Consider the following 25,852-nt stretch of genomic DNA (forward strand, 5'->3'; position numbering starts at 1 on the left):
ACAGCCATGCTGATTTAGCAAAATGACATCCATCCAACTTTTAGTCAGGGGAGTGTAATGGTTTCTCCATAGAGCCCCGTCGTACTTGTTTAGCGCAGCAGCTCGTGCAGGTAGGGGTCGACTTAGTCACGTGACTCAGTTGGTATTGCTGATTGGCTTGAACACGGTATGTTTGTAAACAGCGAACAGGTCTATTGGTCCATTACACAAAAAGCAGCCATTTACCATTTACATCTTCCTGTCAAAACACAGAAGCCTCCCCTGAAGTGTGAAGAGTATTTAAATTATTTTACTAAAAATACTAATAGTCTGGTCAGTTTAGGCAAAATGGCTGCAAAAAATGATTAACATTTGAGCCAATGTTTTTCTGTTAATTTAGAGCCTGATAAAAAAAATGCAAGGAGCCCAACAAATTTGCTTGGCGAAGTCCCTGAAACGGCTACGCCCACTTATTAGTAGGGGTGGGAATCACCAGTTTAATCACGATACGATACGATATCGATTCTTTGGACAACGATACGATATTATCCGATATCACACAGTCTGCCACGATACGATACGATACGATTCGATTCAGGTGCCTGCGATCGATATGAGACGATATTATGTGCCCATTTAATACAATCAGTAACATTTAAATCAACAAAGAAAAAAGGCAATGGAAATATCATGACATTTTTATTTTTGAGCTCTTCCAGACATTTAAATGAAAAACAATCTATTGTTTTTAATACAAATAGACCTCCTGTTCACTGTTTTTGGTTCATTTCTTTTTTTTCTCTATTAATATCCTATTCACTGTCACAGAGCTGTATTTTGGCTGGAAAAGCATATTGGGAGTCCCAAGGTGCAGTACCGGCCAGATCCTGTTAGTGGGGCTATCCCAGAGAATGCACCCTCCCAGTCCCCACTTATCTCTGCCTATGGCTCTGGGTTAGCTTGTTAGCTCACGCTAAAGTAACGTTATCTTCGATCTTTAACGCGACGTGGGCATAATGGAGTGACGAGGATTGCAAAGCAGGTTAGATGCATTGGACCCGTTGTGGAATAAAACAGCAGGGACATGTTTTGGGTCACAGAATAGGCACACTAGTCTTGCTCTAGTAGTGACGCTCTAGACGCTACTGGCAGCTGTTGATGTTAAACGGAGTTTGAGTTTCACAACACTGGGCGCGGGGCGATGACGTCGCCGTCGCCGGATTTTCAAAATAAGAGTATCGCAATATGAATCGATCTTTTTACGTGGCATCGATCCTATTTGATTATTGATAATAGATCGATATATCGATCTGGATCGATGTATTGTCCCACCCCTACTTATTAGGCCTGGAATTTTGTATCTTGGTTCCTGAAGGTAGCAGAGAGTTGACTTTGGGCTCAAAAGCTGCGGAAACAGCACATTTATATTAGTGTTATGAACAAACATAGACTCTAAAACCTTTACTTCTTCAGATATTTGAGTTTTCTCATTCATACTTCGCTTTTATGGGTGGGCTGCACCTTGAGAAGGTTTCTGTGGTCTGTGTTGGCCAGTTGATAAAAGGAACTGGCCTGGATACCATCTTAACCTCAGCTAACATGAACATCTGAACATCTCTGGTCTGACAACTGCTGTATGTGATGTGTTCCATAAAGAAGGCTAGATACTGCATTCAAATCCTGGCAGTGGTCCTGGCCAAGAAGAGAGAGAGAGGCATTCCAGGCAAAACATCTAGAGGACAACAGTTTGATTTGGAGCAATTGTGTGGCCAATGAAAACAGCCCCATGTTTCACTACTGGACCAATGTCCTTGAAGCAATCAAGAAGGTTCTTATCATGATGATCTGTGCACTTGAGCAGCTCATTCCTCTTTACTTTGCACTTGATCATACACACTATGCCAAATGGACATCAGTGTTTCTTCAGGATCTCAAAGAGCTAAAATGGAGACACCCAGAGTTGTTCAAGGAATTTCTATCAGGCTCTTTCGCAGTAAACACGAGGTAACCGATTATCGAAGATTGCATGTGATCAAAAGCAGGAGCATAATATAAAGGTCATCAAGTCTGACACTGGATACGTCGATATCATCAATCGGGAAGATCAGGAATTCTTCAGGAAACTCGAACTTGCCCTACCCGAAATCCAGTGCTACCTAGCTGAGGTCGAAGGTCAAGATCTAGCACACAGACACAAAGAAATGCTGGACTCTGAGGTTGAACTCATCCATCCCCTTCCCAGATGTGGTAACTAAAGATGCCAGCCTTGTTTTTACAGTTGGCAAAACACAGCATGATCCGTTTGTGCAGGAGTGATTTGTATATGCTCAGAAGGATGTTAGTGCAAAAATCTCCCAAAATGCCCTGAAACTCCCAAGTTCAGGTGCAAAAGTCCAGCTTGCTAGCCCTGCAATAAAGCCACCTAAAGGAACCGTTGCAAAGCTGAAGGAGGCCTGCAGATCAAGAGGAGAAAAGACAAGGAGGCTCTTTGGTGGTGAATTCAAAGGTGATATAATTTAAAAGTTATTCAATGTTTTAGACGCAGGCAACTTTCGTCTTACCAGATTCTCGATACAGTGACGTTCAATTATTCATTTTATAAGTGAATTGATTTGACAGTGCTAATTTAGTTTTGGTAAAACTATTCATTTCAATCACAGGTTTACCAGAAGCCCTGTCAACAAAGGATGGAGACATTTATTACAGCCAAAAGTCTCAAATCCTGAAGGACATCGGAGCACAAATTCAATCTACAGCCTCAGAGGGACTTGTGATAGATCTATCTGTGCAAGTACGAATCCTGGCGAAGTCTCTCACCAAAGGCATGACATTCCGGGACTTTATCATCAAGGTGTTGACCAGCATTTCCAAGATTGGTCATGAGAAGGGAGCAAATCGTATTGACATTGTGGCTGACCTCTACCAGACTATGAGCATTAAGACTGCGACTAGGAAGAGTCGGGGGTCAGCAGGTAGTTCACAGATGGCCTTCAGCGAGAATGACACCGTGCCGGAATCTAAGCAATTCTTTGAAGGTTTTCTGTCTAATCAAGACAACAAGGTAGCCCTGAATTTAATGTTCGCCAGGATTGCTAAGGAACATGCATGGAACTGGAGCAAGGAGTTCAGCATCACCTATGGGAGGAAGATCCTTGCAAACTTTGGCAAAACATTTTAGATCCAGCTTTATGACCGCATAGAGATGCTTGAGGAGGCTGACAACCGCATCATTTGCCATGTGATGGACATGCTAAACAAGGGGATCAAGTCAGTTACGGTTAGAACAGTCGACTCCGATGTAGTTGTCATCCTACTAGGGTTCACTACAAAGTTCCTGTCAGTATGTTGTGATTTGCAACTTATCGTCGACTTTGCTGTTCCAGACAAACGCCAGTTCTACTCAATCACAGAAGCACACAAGAAGCTTGGTGGAGATGTGGCTGATGCCATGCCTGTGTTCCATTCTTTCAGTGGCTGTGATTCTGTGAGCGCCTTCTTTGGCCACTCAAAGAATGCTCAATTCAAAGCCTGGATGAACCACAGTACGTTGACAGAGCTCACAGCTGTATTGAGAGGACTAAGTTGCTGCCCTAGTATCGAGACTGTTAAGAACAGCATGGAAGTTATTGAACCCTGGGTAATGAGCTGGTACAACAAGGCTGGACTGTACGACTGTGCAAGTATAGATGGACCAGATTCCAGCTGTTCAATCACTCAGTTAAAGATGAGCTGCGAGACCTGCCCTCAATGTGGAACGCCCTACCTAAAGCTGTAAAGGAATGTGAATCACTACCCACTTTCAAAACCACTCTCAAAGAACACCTATGGGAGACTGCAATTCGAAACTGGCCCCTGTAAGTGTCCTAACCCAACCCCCTCCAATGTACAGTCATTTACCTAATATGGTTTTGTCAATATTCCAATGTACATTTGCTTGTTTGTACAGTGTCCCCCCCCCCAACCCCTCCAATGTACAGTAAATTACCTAGTATGGTTGTCAATATTCCAATGTATAGTCTTGCTTGTACAGTTTTACAGTGTTTCCCCCCCCCCCCAACCCCTCCTACCCAACCCCCCCACCCAACCCCACCCAACCTCCTCCAATGTACAGTTTTTACGTCAAATGTATATACTCCCTTTTCTGGACTCTTTTTGTATCACAAACAGTACTGTATTTGCAAATCTGGTATGTCATAAATGTATAGATGTAGCAGTACTGTCTATCTGTATGTCATATATGTCCTGATGAATTGAAAATGGGGGACCCTGATGTAAACAAGACGAAAGTCTTTCTCTGGTCTGCATCCCCTTAACCCTTCAAGGTTGACGGGGCTTTTTGGACCCGTGGGCGGAGAACAAAGGGATTTAGAATGACTCATAAATGCTCTGGAAGTCGCGCTTTTCAGAAATCTGTAAAAATTGAAAAATGACAATTTCGAGTGCTTTGAGATGTACTATATATGTCTCCTTACTTGCTAAACATAATACGACTTGTAAATACGTTTAATTCTTGCTAGATGGTATGCTTGTAATTATCTCCATTTGCCAGAGAACTACAGCGCGTCACGAAACGCACATACACGCACGCGCGCACACACACAAGAGAAGTGTGTGCGCTGTGAATAAGTGTTAGACCCCCGCAGAGGTGAGAGGTATCAGAGACCAGTCTATGACGTCGCGATAAAACATTAACTACTTGCTTTTTATGTGCAAGGAAAGAAGGAAGAGGTGGACTGCATAAGCATTATTATTATTATCATTCTCGAGAATACACGCGGACCCGACGGAACGTTAACTTTGTTATGAATTAAAAGTAGTCTAACATGCTTTTCATCCTCGCCCGTGTATATACCCACGTCGCGCTAAAACAACATAACTACTGTATGGCAGAGACAGAGTGCGTGTGTGTACGAGTTATGAGTTATCTCGCAGTTCATTCAAGCGCGCATCACGGTGATGACAGCTCTCTATCTAGAGTAGAAAGGTGCGCTCAGGGGTCCTGCATTATTATTATTATCATTCTCGAGAATACACGCGGACCCGACGGAACGCTAACTTCTGAATTAAAAGTAGTCTAACACAGTGGCGGCTCTGCCACTAGGGGCGCAAGGGCGCCGACCCACCTGCTGACTGCTGTTAAATCAGAGAGAAGAAGAAAATAAAACTTTTTAGTTTTTAGTTTTATAGCCCTATAAATAATATAAACATGTTTAAAATTAATAACATTTACTCATTTTAAGTATGTTTGTGTTTCCAATGCACAATATAACGTTATTATATAAAATAAAAAAATACTCGTTTTCTTGAACGACATCACTTTTTTTTTTTTTTTTTTTTTGCCCGGGCTAGACGCAATAGCGCTCTGAGTGCGCGTCACGGTTTGATCGCTGTATCCGTCGAAGCCAATCAGTGCGTAACGCGTTGTGCGTTGAAATATGACTATTATGCTGGAATCCGGGCGCGATTTGAAGCGGTCTAGCCAGTAGCGTCAAGAATTTCTGTAGCCGCATTTCGCGGAGACGCTCTCTGATTGGCCGACGCCAGTATTTTTTTCCGTAGCAGAATTTCACAGAGACGATCTCTGATTGGCCGAATCCAATTTCTAATGTTCCAATTCTAGCTTATTCCGGTCCGTTGGTGAGAGATAGTTGTGTTGTTGTGTTGTTGTGAGATGCATGCAGCTGAGCGTGCCGTGACTGCAAGTTCTTTAGATGGTTAAGCTTAGGCACTCTTTCAAAGTTGGTTAAGGTTAGAGTTTGTCTTAGAGCATGGCGATAGAACGCCAGGTAGTTTGCAGTCTGTTCGACGCGGAAAAATGGACAAAGAAATGTACTTGTGTTGTGCTAACAGCCTAACAAGCTAACACTTGGCTAACAAGCTATATGGCGGATGCAGTCTGGAGACAGTGGACAGTGGATATACATCAACAGTGGATTATACACGTTTATCAAGCTCTCCTGCCCTGGACGTTTCAACTAAACAGTGAGTCTCTCTCTCTCTCTCTCTCTCTCGCTCTCTCTCTCTCGCTATACACAGCTGTCTCCGCGAAATGCGGCTACGGAAAAAAGTATTGACTGTGCTTGCTGAGACGATAATTAATAGGCTAGCAATTCAAAACGCGCTGCTGTGTTGTGAACTATAACATTAATTTAGCTGTTGCTGATGCATAATGAATGAATGGTGAGTTGTTTAAAATGACAACATACATGTGTTAATTATTTGATTTGATTGATCCGAGAGACAGAGAGAGATTGCTCCAGAGCATCTCAGAGCATTACATTTTCAACTCGACCTATTAACGAGAACTGCGACCTACAAGGCACCAGCGCCAGCGACCGCCACTGGTCTAACATGCTTTTCATCCTCGCCCGTGTATATACCCACGTCGCGCTAAAACATCAACTACTGAGACAGAGTGCGTGTGTGTACGAGTTATGAGTTACCTCGCAGTTTTCTAGATCATATGAGGCACCTTGTATTACTATTGTAATCCAAAAGTGATATATAGGGTTGTTCATTGTACAATACAATTGATACAGTTGATGTTTCTTGTTGATTATTATTCTCTATGTTTTTTTAATAAAATTGTGTGATATTCTATTCCAGTTGTGTTTTTTCATTTTTTTAGTGATACACACAATGCCCTCTGAGAATACTTCTGTGTGTGTGTAAGCAAATGCATACCTACATGTATGACCTATATATATCTACTACTTTTGGATATGAGCATTTTTTTATTTAATAATAATAATTCTTTCTTTCTTTCTTTCTTTCTTTCTTTCTTTCTTTCTTTCTTTCTTTCTTTCTTTCTTTCTTTCTTTCTTTCTTTCTTTCTCTCTCTCTCTCTCTCTCTCTCTCTCTCTCTCTCTCTCTCTCTCTCTCTCTCTCTCTCTCTCTCTCATTCTAGAGAAATACAACCACAAATTGTTATTGGTTTGCTTCTTTTTCTTACAGTACTATATATACTGTACTTTACTGTATATACTGTACCATCCACTGTACTGAAACATCTCAATATAAGTAATCATGGTATGCTGCAAAAGGTGATATGGTATGTGATATGGTACAGTACTGTAAATACCATCTCTCTCTCTCTCTCTCTCTCTCTCTCTCTCTCTCTCTCTCTCTCTCTCTCTCTCTCTCTCTCTCTCTCTCTCTCTCTCTCTCTCTCTCTCTGGCTTTATTGAGGAAGGGCACAACTCGATCAGCTGAGTAACAATGTCCATCAAAGTGTTGAGTGCTACAGTGTAGGTTAGTATAATTAGGACAAGTGCATACCTACATGTATGACCTATATCTATCTACTACTTTTGGATATGAGCATTTTTTCAATAAGTATGGATGCCTGAACACAGAATTTCTTTTTTTCTCTCTCTCTCTCCTCTCTCTCTCTCCTCTCTCTCTCTCTTCTCTCTCTCTCTCTCTCTCTCTCTCTCTCTCTCTCTCTCTCTCTCTCTCTCTCTCTCTCTCTCTCTCTATCTCTCTCTCTCTCATTCTAGAGAAATACAACCACAAATTGTTATTGGTTTGCTTCTTTTTCTTACAGTACTATATATACTGTACTTTACTGTATATACTGTACCATACACTGTACTGAAACATCTCAATATAAGTAATCATGGTATGCTGCAAAAGGGGCATTAGCACACTGCAATACAGTACATGGTAATGTGATATGGTACAGTACTGTAAATACCATCTCTCTCTCTCTCTCTCTCTCTCTCTCTCTCTCTCTCTCTCTCTCTCTCTCTCTCTCTCTCTCTCTCTCTCTCTCTCTCTCTCTCTCTCTCTCTCTCTCTCTCTCTCTCTCTCTCTCTCTCTCTGGCTTTATTGAGGAAGGGCACACCTCTATCAGCTGAGTAACAATGTTCATCAAAGTGTTGAGTGCTAAGTCTTTCTCTGGTCTGCATCCCCTTAACAATTGTGTGTATTGAGCTGTACTGTATTGTACCCATTCTGCAATCTGTTAATAAAGTTTTCAATCAATCAATCAATCAAGCCAGGATGCACTTCTACTTGTTGAATGTTGAATGGGGATGGACTACCGATGGGGAGGAACTCTTCATCAAGTGGAGCACAGTTTCCGCAGGAGACACATTGTCTCAGGTAACAGGGGCGTGTAGCTGCAGATCTAATAAATGCACCTCATGTTCTTGTGCTGGCAGGGGGATGAAATGTCTCATCTATTTGCAAGTGCCTCAGCAAGTGTTTTAATCTGTGTGATGGGATGTGTGATGTGTTCAAATAAAGTTGTTTTGAACTTCAAGTGGTTTGCTTTGTTTCTTGGGTGGTTGTTGGGGTCCTCATCTTCTACAAAGCCTCAACCTAAACACTAGTATGCCCCATGAGTAGATTTAGAACTTTGGCCTAAAACTAACTGCATGGCCTTCATCAGCAGATTTGGCTGAAGTGGCTTGGGCGCTGATCAATTCAGAGATTTAAAAAAAATTGTTTTTCATGAATATCTCAAAAAGTTAAGGTTTTAGGGCATATGTTTGTTCATAACACTAATATAAATGTGTCATTCCCAAAATCAACTCTGTGCGACCTTCAGGAGCTGAGATACAGAATTGCAGGTCTAAAAAGTGGGCGTGGCCGTTTCAGAGACTTCGCCTACCAAATTTTTGGGCTCCTTGCATTTTTTTCTTTATTGGACACTAAATGAACAGAAAAACATTGGCTCGGTGGGGCTAATCTAAAGGATGGACACGGACGCATTAAACAGCAATCAATTAATTTAATATAACAGTCCGGTTCTGTGTTTGTTTGTGTCTGTAGATTGTTTGTGAACAACTAACTTTAGGTAGTTTAACGCGTCCGTGTCCAGTCCTTTAGATTAGCCCCACCATTCATTGTAACAATGATGCATGTAGTCACTGTGTGTTGTTGTAGCCACCGGCTAATCGCGATTTTTTTATTAGTTTGTCATGACAAACCAATTACATAATCCAACATATGTGTAAAGGCACAACATATTCCAGTTAACGGTATATTTTTTTAATGATTCGTTACGGCGCAATCAATACTTCCATGCGTTCGGGACCTCCATGTTTTGGGGTATTCATCAGAAAATCGGATCCGGGATTCGGCTCCCATCAGTCGGCAAGAACTGCGGGTTTTCAGCCTCTCTCCTCTCTCCTGAGCTTAAGGGGGAGCCGTGCCTCGGCCAATCAGAGAAACGCGGAAGGCGCTCGGCCAATCAGAGAAACGTGGAAGGGCATGTTGGTTGCCGAAAGTGTTCACGCATCCCGTTCCCACTTTATCCAATTAGGAGAGAGAACCTCATTACTCATTTCAGTTCATCTTACCAAGCCAAAATTGGCTTACTGCACAGGCAGATTCTTGTACTAGTTTCAAGCACATAATTTGCTTAAAACTTGTTTTTATTTCTTATTTTTGTCAGACAATCTTTGCAGTTCTCTCTCCTGATTGAATAAAGTGGGACTGGATTCCATAAAATGTATTTTCTGTTTACTGCAGAGTGGACAGACTATGAGACCCATGTTCCTGACCAGACACACAGTGATATCATAATCAGTGATGGCTGTCGCAATGTAGAGATATTATTTCCAACATATAGTAGACCACTTATTTTAACAAAAGATATCACTTAAAGCACCTTTAATGATAACATATTTGAGGTGCTCCATAGCACTGAGATGGCTCTCCTTCAACTTACTGATGATACACTTCTTACTGCTGAACCTTAAAGGAACACGCCAACATTTGGGGAATTTGAGCTTATCGTCTTCTCCAGAGAGATACAAGAATATAGATACCAGTTTCCTCTCTGTGTGTTCAGTAGAAAGCTATCTGGTAGTGATGTTAAAATGGACCGATTCGCATCGTGCACCGGCATAAACGCTCAAGATGCGAGTGCACCGGTGGAAAAAGTGCGCATCGGCTACAATTCAGGTTGAACTCGCGATGCATCTGTTGTAGCGTCTTTGCATCGGTCAAAACCGATTCATTCATATAATTTCCTCACATCCACTTCTGTCAGCACTCAGCAGCAGAGACTATCTTTGCTTCGCTACTACGGAAGGCGAGAGCCGTGTCACAGTATCAACAAACTAACTAACGTGACTCCGCAACACCAGTAGTGTGTATATATAAATTGTGTGTGTGTGTTTTTAGCTAAAGTGGATAGAAAACACACTGAGGAGACTGAGAAAAGCCACCTGTCTCCTCCGATTCTGGTGAATTTCTATCGGTGCGACATAAAAGCATCCTCACTGCATCACAGTCTGGTTTGGCAACTGCACTGCCTCTGACCGGAAAGCACTGCCAGGGGTGGTGAAAACTGCCCAACGCATCACTGGTACACTGTGGAAGAAAGAACCTCGGTTGGACCATAGTTGTTGTCATAAGTGTATTAGCTTACAACCCAGGAGAATTCGCTTGACAGACCGGCGAGCCCCCCTCGTAACGGGTTCCCTGAGACATGGGATACCTACCTAGACTTTTATAATAAGAGACAAGGGGGTGTGGTCTGGTCTGCCCAGGTGGAAAAGAAGAGGGAGGGGTGACGGGATGGTGAGCTAGGAGGGGGAGGAGGTGGTACGTGGTAGACATGGGTTGGATCGGGCTGGGAGAGGGTTGAAAGGGGGAGGTGAGAGACAAAAGGTGTATATATAAATTGTGTGTGTGTGTTTTTAGCTAAAGTGGATAGAAAACACAGTACTGTGCAAAAGTCTTAGGCACCCAAGAGTTTTTATATAAATTGTCTTACAGTAGATTATTACATTTTTTATAATAATATAAGCTGCATACAAGGAATACAACCAAATTCTCTGTCATACCATAACATTTTATCATTATTCTGCATCGTGTTGAATCAAATCGTATAGAACAGTTAACTGTATCTCAACAGGGGTGAATCGTATCGCATTGCATCGCCCGGTGCTTCAAATGTATCGTTAATGTATCGTATCGTTGGTAACGTATCGAGATGCGCATCGCATCGGCCTCAGTGATGGAGATGCACATCCCTACTATCTGGCTGCACGTTAGCCTAGCTTAACACAATGAATGGAAGCGGAGAGTGCCGGTTAGCCTTCGGGAGAGGTGTTAGTTGGACAATGCCTAGGCTAACCGGCACTGTCCGCTTCCATTCATTGTGCTAAGCTAGGCTAACGTGCAGCCATATAGCTTTCTACTGAATGCACAGAGAGGAAACTTGTATCTATCTTCTTGTCTCTCTCTGGAGAAGACGGTAAGCTAATTTCCCCAAATGTTGGCGTGTTCCTTTAACGTTTGTGTGGTGTTCAGGTCTGTGGGACTCGAGTTCAATGTTTACTAAAGATTATACCATTACAGGTTTTTTTCAACCTGAGACTCATTGGCCTTGGCTCATTTTCTGTGAAGAACATGTATAAGTACACATTTTCATTGAGTGCTTTTGTGTGGGTTTTCTTTTATCACCAAAAAACAAATAGCACTTTTATTGATAAATTATAAAGTTGACATTATGCTATGTATTGTGTGGTCTGGAGAAATTCAATGTACTTAACTCCAACCTACACGTCAGACCAAATTTATTTTAAGTAAACAAAGCATAATACCAAGCAGGACTCTTTTGTCTAGAGGTCACTGTTTGATGGTATCACAGTTTGTACCTTTAAGGGTAATTGGAGAATCTCTCCATGTTATCAATAGTGTGTCAGTAACTTGTCAAGAGGGGCTCATCATTTGTTAGCCAAGCAGCAAAGCAATAACTCATCATAATCTAACCCCAACCTTAACCATCACCCCTACCTGCAAATAAAAAATAAATGGTTGAAAGTCTGTTGAAACTGGGGTTGGTGTCACAAACACTGAATTGGCTCTGGCTGACACAACCTTGGTCTCCACTTGGTCACACATTCCATAAGCACAGTATATTCTTCCATTGCTTTTTTTTTTATCCACTTTTTCTCCCATTTTCTATATTTTCTCCCATCCCAATTTCGTATCATCCAATTCAACCCTCCCCTGTCACGGACGCTGTTTCTTGCCTCCCACAAGCCGGCTGCAATGTGGACTAAGTCATACATAGCACAAGTCCCCTCCGGTACTTGAGGTAACAGCAGTCGCATCTTTTCACCTGCACAGCTCGATCTCTCAGTGGCGAGGAGTAACGCGTGGGAGGCTCACGCTGCCCCCGACACTTCCTGATTCTACTGCGCAGGCGCACCAACCGACCTGTAGGAGTCGCTGTCCACAACGCCCGATCCCCACCCTTCAGTTTCCCACCCCCTAATACGGCCAATGTGTATTAGTACGGACGACCAGCTAAACTGAAAGCAAATGTGGAGCGCTGGGCTCGAACAGGCAAGCCCAGTGTCTCCAGCATTTCGTGGCGAGCGCCTTGCCCACTACGCCACGTAGCCACCCATATTCTTCCATTCCTATGCAGATGATAGCCAGCTACAATATACGTACCCCTAAACTGCCTCAAGGGTTTAGCAGCCATTTCCAAAATGATGTGAATATGTGAATATGTTCATTGCAATCTGTTAATTACTGTTTTTATCTCTTAGACTACTGTAACTATACATTACACCCCCCCCCCCCCCCCCCCCCCCCCATCCACCAGGTAGCAATGCAAGCCTATTGGTCACAGTGACGGGAAGTGACACAGCAAAGGTCACAGAGGCCACTCTGGTGGAAGGCTCAGGTTCACGAGAGGTCAACGGATCAGTGCAGGTGTGTTATACTCCATAAGTGTGTCACTTTTCAAGCTTAGAAAAAGCTTAATCACAACAGCCCATTTCATTGTCACATCCCATCTGTTTCTGTTTGTACTCTATCCTCATTCTAAGAGAGGAATCATGTCACTGACATAGGTATGATTGACTTCCTTACCAATAGACCCCAGTATATCAGGTTAGACAATCTCACATCCTCCACCATCTCCCTGAACACCGGTGTCCCGCAGGGCTGTGTGCTGAGCCCCCTCCTCTACTCCCTCTTCACCCACGACTGCACTCCTGTGCATGGCTCCAATACCATTATCAAGTTTGCAGACGACACAACGATGGTGGGCCTCGTCAAAAACAACGCTGAGTCGGCCCACAGGGAGGAGGTCCAGCACCTGGTGACGTGGAGAACAACCTGGCCCTCAACACCAAGAAAACCAAGGAGCTCATCCGTTGACTTCAGGAAGACCAGAGCTGGCACAAACGCCCCTGTCCATATCAACTGGACTGGAGGATTAAGCATGTCTCCAGCTTCAAATTCCTGGGTGTCCACATCTCCGAGGACTTCTCTTGGACACTGGTCAAGAAAGCTCACCAGCATCTCTTCTTCCTGAGGAGACTGAGAAAAGCCCACCTGTCTCCTCCGATTCTGGTGAATTTCTATCGGTGCGACATATAAAGCATCCTCACTGCATCACAGTCTGGTTTGGCAACTGCACTGCCTCTGACCGGAAAGCACTGCAGAGGGTGGTGAAAACTGCCCAACGCATCACTGGTACACTGTGGAAGAAAGAACCTCGGTTGGACCATAGTTGTTGTCATAAGTGTATTAGCTTACAACCCAGGAGAATTCGCTTGACAGACCCGGCGAGCCCCCCTCGTAACGGGTACATGGGATACCTACCTAGACTTTTATAATAAGAGACAAGGGGGTGTGGTCTGGTCTGCCCAGGTGGAAAAGAAGAGGGGAGGGGTGACGGGATGGTGAGCTAGGAGGGGGAGGAGGTGGTATGTGGTAGACATGGGTTGGATCGGGCTGGAGAGGGTTGAAAGGGGGGAGGTGAGAGACAAAAGGTGGTGATTGATTAATCAGGGGAGACAAAGGGATTGACTGGGAGACATGACATTTGGGTATTAAGTCTGGTATGTTTGGGGAGGGAGGGAATCATAATATTCCACAACAACATTCCCTGCAATTGAGTCTGTTCATCACAAATGGTGTCTAAAGAAGGCATGCAGGATTGTCAAAGACACCTGTCATCCCAATCATGGAATGTTTGCCCTCCTTTCCTCTGGGAGGCGCTATAGGAATCTCTCGTTCCAAGTCAAGCAGGCTCAGGAACAGCTTCTTTCCCTCAGCCGTCATATCTATGAACTCTGTACCATCATCTACTGCCTTCACTGTCTACAACTGCCTTATTTTAAATGTATATTTATCCACATCTGTCTGAATATACCTGCATATCTGTTTACATACCTGTATATACTATATCTATATCTACATTACATTTACATTTAGTCATTTAGCTGACGCTTTTATCCAAAGCGACTTACAAGTTCTGTACGACAAGTGATCAGGAAGGGCACAACTCTATCAGCTGAGTAACAATGTTCATCAAAGTGTTGAGTGCTACAGTGTAGGTTAGTTTATTAGGACAAGTGCATGACAGTAAGGTTAGTTAGGGTTAGATTTTATTTTATTTAAAAAGAAAATCAGATAGTGGTTGAATCAAATCAAATCAAATTTATTTGTAAGGCCCGACAACACACGTTAATGTCCCCATGGGCCGGACACGTCTTCTTTAAACAAGTCAAGAAGAAACATAACAATAAGTCAAGAACAAAACAAGAACACCATAAGGTCCAACAAATTTAAAATAAATGCAAAATAAATGAATTAATGCAAACACTCCCAGACATATAAATACCCCACGCGAAGGTAAGGAAAAACTCACTAAAACCTAACAATAGGAAAAAATGCACCACAGGCAGTGTGGAGGAGATAAACCTTAGAAGGGCCATTCAAGGGGGGGATCTCCCTTCTTAGATGTCGGTGATAGTAGTGTTGCAGACATGTGTGCACTCATGTGTGTAGTGAAACACAGATGAGTGCATGCAATAGCAACTGAACATTTAGAAAAATGTAAGATAGAACTGATAGCGATAGCAACTGAACATTTTGAAAGATAGCGGATCTATTTGAGGCACAGGGGCGGCGCAAAGAGGGTCACGTCCTCCCCGTCTTAATCATGGGCCGTTCAACACTCCGGTCATCGCTCCGAGACAGGGAGACAGGGGGCGGCGCAGAGAGGGTCGCAACCTCCCTGACATCATCGCGGGACGTCCAGCACTCCGGTCATCGCTCCGAGACAGCCGGAGACAGGGAGATAGGGGGCGGCGCAGAGAGGGTCGCAACCTCCCTGACATCATTGCGGGACGTCCAGCACTCCGGTCATCACTACGAGACAGCCGGAGACAGGAGGGCACGCAGAGAGAAGAAGTGCGTCTTTAGTCGACGGCGAAATTCATAATATATCTGTATATACCTGTATATATTCCTTACCCGCTACATTTTACATTTAGTAATTTAGCCGAGGCTTTTATCCAAAACAACTTACAAATTGTGTTCAAAAAGTCAGCAGGAGGGGTACACCTCTGGCAGCTAATGGTCAGTGTCATTGTTTGTCAAACAGTGTCGAACTTGAGTGCTACACCCTGAGTGTGTAGTAGTATAGACTATCTGTAGTCAGTGGTTTTCAAAGTGCAGTCCTGAGATCCCCAGGCGACCTAACAATGATCCCCAGCAAAATAAAGAGTAAAATATGACCAATAATATTATTTAATTTACCTACAAATTCCATAAGTTTGAGGACCCCTGCCATGAATACAGTTGTTGCCTAGTAAGACTTGACCATGTAAGGACCATGGATGTTGCGCAGAAAGGTCACAGCATACAGATAATAATAATAATAATAATAATAATAATAATAATAATAATAATAATAATAATAATAATAATAATAATAATAATAATAATAATAATAATAATAATAATAATAATAATAATAATAATAATAATAATAATAATAATAATAATAATATTAATAATAATAATAATAATAATAATAATAATAATAATAATAATAATAATAATAATAATAATAATAATAATAATAATAATAATAATAATAATAATAATAATAATAATAATAATAATAATAATAATAATAATAATAATAATAATAATAATAATAATAATAATAATAATAATAATAATAATAATAATAATAATAATAATAACTTTATTTATATAGCACCTTTCATACATGGATTGCAGCTCAAAGTGCTTCACAGCAAATAGCATAAAATGAACATAGGCATAACATTTGCATACAGTTGACAGAATAAAAGCAATGCATAAAGGGCAGACATAAGAATAGCTATAAAAGACAATACAAGTAGTGCAATGTAGAAAGTGCAGACATAAGACTAAGCATAAAATAAGTACAGTGTACAGATGTGTACAGATATGCTCAGCTAAACCAGACCTTTGTTGTCTTGAGTTACTGTATAACAGAGAGACGGTAAACCTCAGGATGCAAGTCACACAGTAGTCGATCGATCATAGGCTAATCAGTTTGTCTACCCTCTTGTCCTCTGCAGTCATTAGGCAGTGGTGACTTCCTAGTTACTTTCTACGGTGTCCCAGAAGGTCGGTTTGCGCTGCGTCTGAAGGGAGAGGGCGGCGGTGCTACCTCCAGGTCAACAGCATCCACCAGCTTCCAGCGGCAGGCCTCCACGCAGGTCACGACCTCCACCATCTCAGTCACTGTGAGTGCACTCGCCTTCATGCTCTTATGAGGTTTTATCACACCAAGTATCAGAAGTAGCAGTTCTATAATCACTGCACTCTGTGAATCTGGTTGGGAGGTTTGTTGGGTGGGTTGGTTGTTTGGCTAGCTGGCTGGCTGGCTGGCTGGCTGGCTGGCTGGCTGGCTGGCTGGCTGGTTGGCTGGCTGGCTAGTTGGTTGGTTGGCCGGCTGGCTGGCTGGCTGGTTTGTTGGCTGGCTGGCTAGTTGGTTGGTTGGCGGGCTGGCTGGCTGGCTGGTTGGTTGGCTGGCTAGTTGGTTGGTTGGTTGGTTGGCTAGTTGGTTGGTTGGCTGGCTGGCTGGCTGGCTGGCTGGCTGGCTGGCTGGCTGGCTGGCTGGCTGGCTGGCTGGCTGGCTGGCTGGCTGGCTGGCTGGCTGGCTGGCTGGTTGGCTGGCTGGTTGGCTGGTTGGTTGTTTGGCTAGTTGGTTGGTTGGCTGGCTGGCTGGCTGGCTGGCTGGCTGGCTGGCTGGCTGGCTGGCTAGCTGGCTGGCTGGCTGGCTGGCTGGCTGGCTGGCTGGTTGGTTGGTTGGTTGGTGTGCAGGTGTGTCATATATGTTGTCCAGGCAACAACAGCAGATTCTTCCTTCCGAGGGAGTAGGATTCCGCAGAACACCGGTCGCATTTCAAAGAGCTCCCGGGAAATATTTACTGCATTGGGCTGCGGTCACGTCTGATACTCACGTTTTTAAGTGCTTTTTAGCCTGTTTTTATCAAGTGTTTTATCCTGTTTTTACCACTCTCTGCAAAACTTGGCCACACACAAACAACATCCAGACATTTCCAGCCAACAACACTGGCGCGGCCATTTGGAATGCTTGGAATGTGACAGCGTGGAATGTGACACCGTGTCTGTGTAAAATCTTGTACACGTTCTTTCTCTGTGACAGAGAGAACATTTGCCAAATGTTTGGTAGCAATTAGGCGTTTGGGTTATTAAAACATTTTTTACATTGTATTACGAAATCCCATAATGTGCCGAATGTGGCCACCTCCCCTGCTATTCTACCTGGTCGGTTACCTGGTGCTGGGGATCCCCGGGACTGGTGTCCCTGCTGACACGGAAGATCCACAAGACACAACGCTAGATGTGTGGCCGCCGCCTACCCCAGGCACCATGGATTCCCCGGATTCAGTGAGAGATCCTGCCATGAAAACCCCGCTGCTCGGGGAGGACTTTCTCTCATGGACGTCTCAACTACTCGGGGTTCTGCCGCGAGGACTACGCTGTCTGTGGGCCCAGGGAAATGGGAGACTTTCCCCCTATGCAGCGCGCACTTGCGACGGCAAGCCGAACAGCCCAGCGAGGAGGACCTGGCTTCTAATTCTCCTACTCCTGATGTCGGGTAACGTAAAACCGAATCCAGGCCCAGAACTGTCTCAGCCGTCTCAGCTGCAAACGCCAGAGGAGATTAGGGTGCCCTCCGTGGGCTCCTGCTACAGCCCGACGGACCCAGCGGACGAGGGAGGCAGGACGGATCTTCTAACTACCGCAGAAATGGACAGTGTATTCTCTTCCAGAGGACTCCATATCACTCATCTCAACGTAAGAAGCTTAATCAATAAAATGGACGAAATCAGAATAATGTTTGGAAACAGCAAAGCCGCAATACTAACTTTCTCTGAAACAATGCTGGACAGTTCCATAAATGACTCTGAGATTGAAATAGAAAATTACACTGTCATACGTAAAGACAGAAATAGAAATGGGGGGGGGGTGTATGTGTTTATGTCCGAGCGGACATTTGTTTTAACATGAGGCCCGAGTTAAATCACAATGATATCGAAGCAGTGTGGCTTGATATAATTTTTCCTAAAACAAAACCTCTCTTAATCGGTGTCCTCTACAGACCTCCAACTCAAAATTCATTTTATGATTTACTGGAAGAGAGCTCAGTGGATCTTTGTAAATCTGAGGTGATTTTGATTGGAGATTTTAATACAAAGATGCACCAATCTTTAAATCATTCAGAAATTACTGCAACCTACATGACTTAAATCAGCTGATCACTCAAGTCACAAGAGTCTGCTCTTCCACACAAACCATCATTGATCTAATTCTGACATCAGACCAGACCAAGATCTCTAGAAGTGGCGTGATAGAGTGCAGTCTAAGTGACCATCACATCATTTTCTGCACTCGTAAAATTCACAGACCTGTAATAAATTGTCACAACACAATCAGATTCAGATCTCTGAAAAACTACACAAGTGAAGCCTTAAAAACAGCTCTGGACAAAGTAGATTGGACAAATGTACTAAACTGCACATCGACAGAAAAAGCTTGGTCATGCTTTAAAACCACCTTCCTTTCAGTTATTGACACGCTTGCACCCTCAAAGGTGACCAGGGTCGAAGCCAGAACAGAGCCCTGGGTCACTGCCGAGATTCTAAAAGCCATCAGAGTGAGAAATGAGAGCTTCTCTAAATACAGAAAAACTAAAAATGAACAGCTCTTTGAGACATGTAAAACACTAAGAAATGGAGTAACCAATATGATCAAAAAAGCAAAACTGAACTATTTTAACGAAAAAATTGAGGAAAATAAAAATAATCCTCAAAAACGGTGGAAGTCTTTAAAAACACTGGGTCACAATAATAGACTCAAGACTAAAACCACAAATCTCAACCTGAAAATAGATAACACGATCATCTCTGACAAATTGAGCGTGGCAAATTGTTTAAACACCTTCTTCACAACTGTTGCTACCACTTTGGTGAACAAACTGCCGATCCACTCTGGCCGATATGGCATACAGCACATCCAGGCCTTTTATAAGGAACTGGATGTACGTGAAAATGATTTTAAATTGACTGAAGTAACTACTGAAGAGGTTATGAAAAAGCTCAGTATGCTGCAGCCAACAAAAGCCACAGGCCATGACAATATTCCCACCAGATTTCTCAGAGACTCTGCTTCCATCATAGCTCCCATTGTAGCCCATATCACCAACCTCTCCATCAACCAGGGTCACATCCCGCAAGAACTCAAGCTTGCTAGGGTAACCCCTCTATTTAAAAAAGGAAACAAACTAGATCCAGGTAACTACCGCCCCATTTCTATCCTTTGTTCCATATCAAAGGTAAGTGAGAGGCTGGTATATGAGCAGATAGACAACTACCTGACTGAACATAGACTATTGTACCAGTTCCAATCAGGTTTCAGAAAATCACACTCCACTGACACCTGTTTACTGTACCTGACAGATTATATAAAACGGGAGATGGACAAGGGGAACTACTGCGGGATGGTAATGTTGGACCTGCAAAAGGCGTTTGACACGGTCAACCACTCCATCCTACTAGAAAAATTGAGAGCGATAGGCTTTGATAGCAAGTCAGCCAAATGGGTCAAGTCCTACCTGGAGGGAAGAGAACAGGTGGTAGACATCAATGGCACCTTGTCCTCGTCCCTTCCAGTGACATGTGGGGTCCCCCAAGGAAGCATTTTGGGACCTCAACTGTTTTTAATATATATTAATGACATGAAATCGGCATGCGATTGCAACCTGTTCCTGTTTGCTGACGACTCGGCACTCCTGGTCTCAGACAGGGATAAGTCTAAAGTGGAAAGTGTCCTGAGCAGTGAAATGAAAAAGATCTGCTCCTGGCTCAGTGACAATAAATTGTCTCTACATCTGGGAAAAACAGAGGCCATACTCTTTGGGTCAAACGCCAACCTAAAGAAATCCCAGGGTTTTAAAATTAGAGTAGGTGAAAACATTATTGAGGATAAAGAGGAGGTCACCTACCTGGGCTTTATTTTAAATAACAAACTTTCTAACGAAAAAATGGCACAAAAAGTTATTACTAAGGTCAATCAAAAAACCAAATTTTTATTTAGAATTTCCTCGTTCATAAATAAAAACGCTCTGAGGACCCTAGCTGGAGCCCTCATCCAATGTCACTTTGACTATGCTTGCACTTCATGGTACAGCAACATATCAAAACAAATGAAGACAAAGCTCCAGACCTCCCAAAACAAACTAGTGAGACTCCTGCACAACCTTCACTTTAGGACTCACCTAACGCCAGCCCACTTTAGCAGGCTGGGATGGCTTAGGGTTGAAGAAAGGGTACACCAGCTTAAAATGCTACTGGTTTTTAAAGTACTAAAAGAAACGGTCCCCAAGTACCTAGTAAATTATTTTAATAAAGTAGGAGATGTCCACAAACACGCCACAAGAGGAAGCCCCACGGACCTGGTCCCGCCGAGAGTCAGGACATGCATGGGGAAAGATGCATTTTTTTACTCGGCTACGGTAATGTGGAATGCCCTGCCAACATTTATAAAACTCCTGAACTCCCCTCTCGGATTTAAATCCGCCCTAAAAACATGGCTCAGCAGCAACTCAAATTGGTCTTAAAATGTTTTTTTTATCTCTTTTATCATAACTTGGCTTTTATTTCTTTTATCATGAGTTGCTTTTAAGGTTTTGCGGATTTTCTTTTAACATTAGTTAACTGTATGAGTTGTCAGGTTAGGTGTTTTTATTAAAAAAAAATTAGAATGTGTCCTGTCAGTGTACATGTCCATTTGTGTTTCTGTGCCTTTTTATGTTCCATGTATGGACCACAATGGAAACAAGCCTTGGCTTTATTGTGTTTTATCCATTTTTGACCAGCGTTATTGACACTGTTATTGTCTTGTCTTTTAAAATGTTTTTTTGTCATACGATTTGTGTCAAAATAAAGTATTCAATCAATCAATCAATCAATCCTCACGCACATGGCACACTCTTGTGAGCAGATTTTCTGTGTGCAGTAAGAGACTGTAATTGCAGTGGAAGATAACAGGGCACTGCTAAAAATATGGTTCAAATAAAACAGAAAATATTGGCCAGACATTACAATAATACTCAATTTACCAAAATATCTGTTTTCTTTCTCCCCCCTCTCTCTCTCTCTCTCTCTCTCTCCTTCCTCCCAACCTCAGAACATATCTCATCTGTCTTACCAATATTCTCTCCTTCTCTCTTTTCCAGGTTCAAGCCAACAGTACCATCGTAGAACCAGGTTCCACAATCTCTATCCCTTTCACAGTATCAACAACCTCCAATGGAATCATAAATGACACTGGCGTTGGAACGTTCACCATGCAAGCCACTAACGACCGCAGCTACACCTCATCTTCACCCGGCACAGTTTCCATAGAAACCAGCAGTGGGGGTAAAGTCAGCGGCATCGTTACGTTAGTGGTCCCGGCTAGTGCCGCATCAGGATCAGATGTGACCCTAACCATCGAAGTGGAGAACGCTGCCGCCACTGACTCCAACTATGCTGTCCTCAGGCTCTCTGTGGTTGCCAAGGTGACAGAAAGCCCATCTAACATGTTCATACAGGCGCTTTGTTTTAGATTTTTTTTTATCATATCGTTCTGTTGTGAGGATGACATGTGATTGTCGTGTGTGGATGGCTGGTTTGAGCAGCCACACCTGTCCTGGGTCAAGCTAATCAGACCTGGGATCAGCCACACCTGCCCTGGGTCAAGCTAATCAGACCTGGGATCAGCCACACCTGCCCTGGGTCAAGCTAATCAGACCTTGGATCAGCCACACCTGCCCTGGGTCAAGCTAATCAGATCTTTGATCAGCCACACCTGCCCTTGGTCAAGCTAATCAGACCTGGGATCAGCCACACCTGCCCTGGGTCAAGCTAATCAGACCTTGGATCAGCCACACCTGCCCTGGGTCAAGCTAATCAGACCTGGGATCAGCCACACATGCCCTGGGTCAAGCTAATCAGACCTTGGATCAGCCACACCTGCCCTGGGTCAAGCTAATCAGACCTGGGATCAGCCACACCTGCCCTGGGTCAAGCTAATCAGACCTTGGATCAGCCACACCTGCCCTGTCAAGCTAATCAGACCTGGGAGCAGGTGTGGCTGCACACCTGTTGCACATTGAGGTAATCAGTGTGGGGGCCATGTGGCAAGTTCCCAAGACACAGAACATGTTGGTAAGTTTCACGTCTGATTATCACATGTTCTCCTCACAACAGAACCATAGGCTATGGATTCAGGTTAGAGACACTTCTTTAAATGCTCTCTGTGAGACAAGTTTAATGTATCTCTCCTCCACATGTATTTGTTGTCCTCCAGTGACTCCTTGTTGTCCTCCTTCCTCCCAGGTGACAGATCTGACCCGCCCAGTGTGTCAGCCTGTGAGCCTATCAGCTTGTCCTTCCTCTCCCTCCCTCTGCACTTCTTCTCAATGGGAATTCTCTGCCAACCTCACAGATGGCATCAACGGTACCGGCATCGAGCGCCTCACCGTCCGCCAAGGAAATGGCACCCTCGACACCAGCTCGGTGGTGGGAGCCGGGGGCGAGAACATTACACTGGCTACCTACAGCGCCTCCTGCTGTAGTCAGACGGTAGAGCTGATGGCTGTGGACAGGGCAGGGAACGTGGGGATGTGTGCGGCTCAGGCTAAAAGCACAGGGGATGCCACCTCAGCTGCTCCTGTGATAAACGCCTCAACTGCAGTTGCTGTAACGTCCACCGGAGGGCGACGTATGACTGTGTCACAGTGTCTTTGGATCAGTACGCTGGCTTGTCTGCTATGGAAGTGAATAGAGGAAATGGCAACATCTCTCCTTGTTAGAAGGGGGATAAAATGTTCATGTTGCTCTCAGCATCCAGGGAACTAGAACTGAATATGGACACACATGATGTCTGGATGTTTGTTGTCATTTCTCACTGCTGATATCTCACTCTTGAATCTTGAATCTTGATAGTGATGTTGACAGGAAATGATTTTCTCTAAAATTGGTAGCACATTATCTTTTCTCTAAATTTGGTAGCACATTATCTTTTCTCTAAGTTTGATAGCACATTATCTTTTCTCTAAATTTGGTAGCACATTCTATTTTCTATAGATTTGGTAGCACATTATCTTTTATCTAAATTTGGTAGCACATTATCTTTTCTATAGATTTGGTAGCACATTAACTTTTCTCTACATTTTACCCACACAGGTGCATGTGTGACCTATTGTGTGTGAATTACCTATTTAGCAAATTACTATATCTTCTATTTTTCTAATCAGTATACTTCTCCATGGAGCACAGAGACAATAAGTACATGTGCTTTATTCTCACAAAAGCCTCAGTTCCTGTAAAATAGCAACTGTTATCGCTCCCCCTCTCAGCTGGCATTCCATAAATGATAACACTGAGAACTGCTGTAATGAAACTTACTTTTCTTTCTAAAGAACTGAACTACCCTGAGAGAGGCGTTCATTCTCTGTTGCACTGTGATCACTGCAGTTTTGAACCCGAATGCATTCGTTTGAAATAAACTATACTTCTGTTCTGATCACACTAAAGAGACCCGACCATCTTTTATTACAATTTTGTACAATGTCAATAAGATTTATCTGACAATAGCACATCATTTTTTCTCAAATTTATTTTGCACATTATCCTTTCTTTAAATTTGGTAGCACATTATCTTTTCTCTAGATTTGGTAGCACATAATCCTTTCCCTACATTTTTTAGCACATTATCCTTTCCCTAAATCTGGTAGCACATTATCTTTGCAAGTGTATTTTAAATCTAGAGTTGGATTTAAAACCTGTGCAGCATTACAGTACATTTAATGAACTGATGTCATACATGATCTGACATTTCTTCAGATATAATTTACATGGTTTCATCTTGACAACATAAACATCTAAATGGAGCCACGTTCATGTCCTGTTGCCGTGTCAACAGCTGATGTGGCTCCAAGCTGTTCCCTAGCGATGCAATTCCACTGAATACATCTATAGGCTATAGGCATTACTATACAAGCTCAATGTTATATTCAGCCAAATATTAATAAATACGTGAAAGGCTTTTGAGAATCCTGATGCTGCAACATGCAGACTAGAGAAACAGACTAAAGAAACAGACTAGAGAAGACTATAGAAGCAGACTATAGAAGCAGACTAGAGAAACAGACTAGAGAAGCAGACTAGAGAAGAAGACTATAGAAGCAGACTAGAGAAACAGATTAAAGCAGACTAGAGAAGCAGACTAGAGACGCAGAATAGATAAACAGATTAAAGCAGACTAGAGAAGCAGATAAAGACTAGAGAAGCAGACTAGAGAAGAAGACTATAGAAACAGATTAAAGCAGACTAGAGAAACAGACTAGAGAAGCAGACTATAGAAACAGACTATAGAAGCAGACTAGAGAAACAGACTAGAGAAGCAGACTATAGAAGCAGACTAGAGAAACAGATTAAAGCAGACTAGAGAAGCTGACTAGAGAAGCTGACTAGATAAACAGATTAAAGCAGACTAGAGCAGCTGACTAGAGAAACAGATTAAAGCAGACTAGAGAAACAGACTAGAGAAGCTGACTAGAGAAACAGATTAAAGCAGACTAGAGAAGCTGACTAGAGAAACAGATTAAAGCAGACTAGAGAAACAGACTAGAAAATCTGACTAGATAAACAGATTAAAGCAGACTAGAGAAACAGACTAGAGAAGCTGAATAGATAAACAGATTAAATCAGATAGAGAAACAGACTAGAGAAACAGATTAAAGCAGATAGAGAAGCAGATTGATAAACAGATTAAAGCAGATAGAGAAGCTGACTAGATAAACAGATTAAAGCAGATAGAGAAGCTGACTAGATAAACAGATTAAAGCAGATAGAGAAGCTGACTAGATAAACAGATTAAAGCAGACTAGAGAAGCAGACTAGAGAAGATGTGAAGTATTCTTCATTTATATCTTAGTCTCTGTGATCGTATAGTGTTTACCCTTCTACTCTCCATTGTTTGCATTTCAAGTGTTCGGTTGTAGGAAGGAAACGCAGACGAGGTGGTTTGAATAAAGCAAGCTGTGGTGTTTATTCCATTCTTAATAAACACAAACTATGAATCAAACACGTACTGAATCTTCTTCCTATATATAATCATCGTCCTTGGTGTGGCTATCGGCCCCGGTCTGATCGGCTGCGGCCGGTCAGAGCGTTCTTCTCCTGGAGCGGTTGTCTCGGCAACACAAGGCCTTTTCTCTGTTGGTGCTGGTTGCCAAGGCAACCCTGGTTTTCCGTGATTCTCCAAGCTGGGAGCGCTTGGATCGTCCCTCTGCGTTTCTGGATCCCTGCGGTCTTTTCTCTGTTCTGTCTCCGTTGGTGGGTGTCTCTGTCTGTCTCCATCAGCTTCCCTGCAGTATTTAAAAGAGAAATCCCCTCCCTTTTTCCCTGCCCGTCAGGTGACGTCACTCCAGAGCCCCTGCTTTCCTATTGGCTAAATTCCTTCTAGAAGGCATCTCCTTTTGAGTGACGTCTTCCTGGTCTGGTGAAACTGAGTTTTCAGTGTGACCCCT

At 43.1% G+C, this 25,852-nt stretch overlaps 1 protein-coding gene across 2 annotated transcripts in view; it reads left to right on the forward strand.

The window, feature by feature from the left end:
• Nucleotides 1-23,839, forward strand: part of vwa10.2 (von Willebrand factor A domain containing 10, tandem duplicate 2) — a 167,594-nt gene extending 143,755 nt beyond the window's left edge. For both annotated transcript variants that reach the window (XM_084319062.1, XM_084319063.1), the window contains 4 exons: nt 12,557-12,666; nt 16,323-16,490; nt 21,512-21,835; nt 22,656-23,839. In XM_084319062.1, coding sequence (XP_084175188.1) covers nt 12,557-12,666; nt 16,323-16,490; nt 21,512-21,835; nt 22,656-23,099 — 1,046 coding nt within the window. In that variant the 3' untranslated portion in view covers nt 23,100-23,839. The remainder of the gene's footprint in view (nt 1-12,556; nt 12,667-16,322; nt 16,491-21,511; nt 21,836-22,655) is intronic.
• The last annotated feature ends 2,013 nt before the right edge of the window (nt 23,840-25,852 follow it).

This window comes from Notolepis coatsorum, assembly GCF_963971535.1.
Source record: "Notolepis coatsorum genome assembly, chromosome: 7".
NCBI classification, from domain to species: Eukaryota; Metazoa; Chordata; class Actinopteri; order Aulopiformes; family Paralepididae; genus Notolepis; species Notolepis coatsorum.